Below are 4,014 nucleotides of genomic sequence, written 5' to 3' on the forward strand. Positions count from 1 at the left end.
GTTCGGACGGGGTCTACGTCGAGCTGTGCATACACCCCTCTCCGTTGGGGGTGTTTATGCTACACGTTTCGTTCTGGCTCTGGCGACAAAAGAGGCATTGGCTCTATTGCAGTTGGATGTTAAAGCTGCTTTCCTAAACGGTGAACTCGATGAGACAATCTACATGGAGCAACCACAAGGTTTCATCGACCCTACTCGGTCCACATGGGTCTATCGTCTGCTCAAAGCACTGTACGGCCTCAAGCAAGCATCTCGAGCGTGGCACCAAGTAGTAGACCGCCTTCTTACTACCTTGGGCTTCACCAAATCGAAATCTGATTCCAGTCTATACATGCTTCACTCCAGCAACACAGTCATCTACCTTCTCGTATACGTCGACGACATGCTACTTGCCGGTCCGACACTACAAGAACTACAAGTCTTTGCCGACCGCATCGCAGCTCACGTTTCCATTCGAGTGGAGCAAGACGTATCGAAGTTCTTGGGAATCATCATCGAACGCAATCTCGAGCTCGGAACCTTGAAAATCCACAGTGCCTTGATGATTGACCAACTGATTGCAAAGTTTGGTATGTCGAACTGCCGGGCGGCAAACGTCCCGATCCCTCCCGGAATGGTTTCGGACTCTCCTTCCTTACTGAGGTCTCGCGAAGAGGGGGAGTACCGCCGCATGCAATTTGTCCCATACCGTGAACTCGTCGGCGCAATACTTCATCTGGCAAACACGACTCGCCCCGATGTCGCTTTCGCTACATCATTCCTTTCACGTTTTATGGAGGACCCATTGATGATACACTGGCAAGCGGCCAAGCATGTACTGCGCTACCTCAAAAGGACAAGGGCACTGGGCATCGTCTACAGCCGAAACAATGAACAAGAAGCGGAACTTCTCGGTTACACAGACTCTGATTTTGCCGCCGACCGCATTGAGCGTAAATCTGTCAGCGGATTTGTGTATCTTAGTGCTGGGGGAGCCGTCTCCTGGCGCAGTAAGAAGCAAGATGTGGTTGCGCAATCCACACTCGAAGCCGAGTACATTTCAATGTCTTACGCAGTTCGCGAAGCCATATGGCTGCGCAGAATGCTTGCAGAGTTTGGAAACAATTCATCTACCGGCACTGAAGTACTCATTCGGGGCGACAACCAAGGTGCACTCGAACTGGCAAAGAATGACGTTTGTAACGATCGCTCCAAGCACATCGACGTCAAATATCACTTTCTGCGTGATCATGTGCGACATGGGACCATCAAGCTGATGTACATTCCGACCACTGAGATGGTCGCCGACATCATGACAAAGTCCCTGAACTCACAGAAGCACAGTCACTTCGCCAAGGACATGGGCCTCCGCGATGCAGACACTTGAGGACGAGAGGGAGTGTCAAAAGCAGTAACAACTGCTGTGCGTCCTCAATCGGGATGCACCCGAATTTGGGATGCCACCAATTCGGTGCTAGATAATGTAGGTGTTACTTTGATGCATATAGATGCTCAAGGATTCATAACAGTATAAATTGCCTCGCCGCAGTGAAGTGCGGAGAGGTAGACAAGTAAACTACTGAACACACACTCTCAACTGCTAACAGTCACCGCTCACAATTAAATTGATTCCAATACCCTACAACCTAACCCCCCAATTTCTCCAGTTAACGTTCCGCATCGCCCACATCCTGCCCAACCCGCCCAACCCGTGCTGGAAACCGGGATCGGGAGCGCAACACACCCGGAATGTGGAATCGATAAACATACCTCCAGACTCCCGGCCGAAACACCTTTCACACTTAAAAAATGTAGACACGCACTGGCGCACCGACGCTCCTCTCCCGGCAGCGGCGGAGAGCGCGGAGAGCGCCGAGAGCGCGGAGAGCGCCGAGAGCGCGGAGAGCGCGGAGAGCGCGGAGAGCGCGGAGAGCGTGGAAAGATTGGAGATGGTAGGGACAGTAGGGATGGTGGGAGATTACAGAGAATGGGAATTCATGGGAGAGGGCCAAAATGTCGGCAAAAATATGTCGTAAGTGCACGTACCCAGGGCGCGTGTTCTCGACGTGGACACGTTTCACACCCGGATCTCGAACACCTGACGCGGTGGAGATTGCATCACAGCCATGTACTGTACTGTGCGAGTGTGGAGGTGAAGGTACCTACTTTTAAAAAAGTAATGTTTAACCAAAGTGCACAATGGTGCGGTGAGCGATGATCGCTCACACGCAGAAGCGAGTTTTTTACTTGTTCAATTCACTGTAACATGCAAGCCGCGGACAACCTTCAAATTATAGAAGCAATGTTGATTGCGAGGACAAATGCATACCTTTAAATACCGTTGGTATCCACACTGTGTCGCCGCAGAGTCCGCTGTTTGGGAGAGAGGAGTTCGTGGCAGAGTGGACAACCGGTTGCTGGTGGTGCAGTTGACACTCTGCGCCTGCGAGGCCCTGGGTTCGATTCCCGCCCGGTGCCCAACTTGGTTGCGTGCCCAAGTTGGTTGAGCCACTTGGGCACCCAACCAAGTTGGCCCGGGCAAAATTCGTAGCTTACCTAGCTACTTAGTTACTTTCTTCCTACTTTCTTCCTACTTTCTTTTTTTTACTTTCTTCCTACTTTCTTCCTACTTTCTTCCTATTTTCTTCCTACTTCTTCCTACTTCTTTCTGCTTTCTTTCTGTTCTCTTTCTGCTTTCTTTCTGTTCTCTTTCTGTTCTCTTTCTGTTCTCTTTCTGTTCTCTTTCTGTTCTCTTTCTGTTCTCTTTCTGTTCTCTTTCTGTTCTCTTTCTGTTCTCTTTCTGTTCTCTTTCTGTTCTCTTTCTGCTTTATTTGTATTGTATTTGTATTGTTCCTCCTCTCCTCACCAACCTCGTCTTGTCTATGTTCACCTACTTGTTCGTCTCCGTTTCGATCGAGTTCAAACGCGCACGGGTCTTAGCGACAAACACTTTTCTCTCTCCTCTCGCTAAACATATTCCTTTTACACATTACGCAATCCAAATACTCTACAACTAAGCCTTTCGCCCTTCCAACGTCTTCCCGCTGCCGTCCCCCCTCCCCAAATCCATCATCCCGCACACTGCCTCTTGCTCACGAGACCTCCCTCACCCGCTACGCTCCCTACTGCCTGCCATCTCGGCTTCCCGGCCCGCACAGCAGCCCGAGGCGGTAGCGATGACGTCCCCACGTCCCCACGTTAACACGTTCCCCACGTCCCCACGTCCCCACGTCCCCACGTTAACACGTTCCCCACATTCCCCACGTTCCCCACGTCCCCACGTCCCCACGTTTTTACCCTCCCCCGTAGTACACAGCCCAAAATGTGGCGTTCCGAAGTCCGCGACAGGAAGTAGCGGGACCAGCGAAATGCGTGGAATCAGGGAGGCGGAATGCAAATCGATCGTATGCATTTAATTGGTTGGATCTGTCCCGTATGGCGCCCAGTGACGTCATTTGTCGAGGGGTTTCGGACCCTGGAAACCGGGATCGGCAGCGGAAGACACCCGGAATCTGGAATCGATGAACATGCCTCCAGACGTCCGGCTGAAAACACGTTTCACACTTACTGACAAATGCAGACACGCACCGAGGGCCCTTCCAGGCAGAAATAATGCTTGAATCACGATCTCACCTGCGCTCATGCGCTCATGCGCACGTCAGATCATCCACTCACTGTCTGTCTCTCCTACGATAAATGTCGACTCTCACTTCCACCCTCAGACAAATGCACCTCTGTGCATCACATCAACAGAACAAACACATGTGATGCACCGGACTGTGCGCCTCCCTTTCCCTTCCCGACATGCACCTTAACCGACCGCACCGACCGCACCGACCGCACCGACCGCACCGACCGCACCGACCGCACCGACCGCACCGACCGCACCGACCGCACCGACCGCACCGACCGCACCGACCGCACCGATCGCACAGACCGCACAGACCCCTCCGACACAACTGCTTCAACCTCGGCTTCAATTCTGTTTGGGCCGTGGTTCACGAATACGAGTCCTCTCTTTTGAAAGGTAAGTCT

At 52.2% G+C, this 4,014-nt stretch overlaps 1 protein-coding gene across 1 annotated transcript; it reads left to right on the forward strand.

Moving 5' to 3' along the window:
- Positions 1–2,300: 2,300 nt before the first annotated feature.
- CHC_T00000686001 (hypothetical protein) lies at positions 2,301–2,486 on the forward strand. Its single transcript, XM_005710455.1, has one exon. It carries the CDS (start codon positions 2,301–2,303, stop codon positions 2,484–2,486), a length of 186 nt encoding a protein of 61 aa, XP_005710512.1.
- Positions 2,487–4,014: the final 1,528 nt, after the last annotated feature.

The sequence above is a fragment of the Chondrus crispus genome, genomic scaffold, assembly GCF_000350225.1.
Source record: "Chondrus crispus Stackhouse genomic scaffold, scaffold_576, whole genome shotgun sequence".
In the NCBI taxonomy this organism is placed as follows: Eukaryota; Rhodophyta; class Florideophyceae; order Gigartinales; family Gigartinaceae; genus Chondrus; species Chondrus crispus.

What these genes read in the sequence shown, in the direction of transcription:
- CHC_T00000686001 (XM_005710455.1), top strand. Translation starts at nt 2,301, where the DNA reads ATGCATACCTTTAAATACCGTTGGTATCCACACTGTGTCGCCGCAGAG.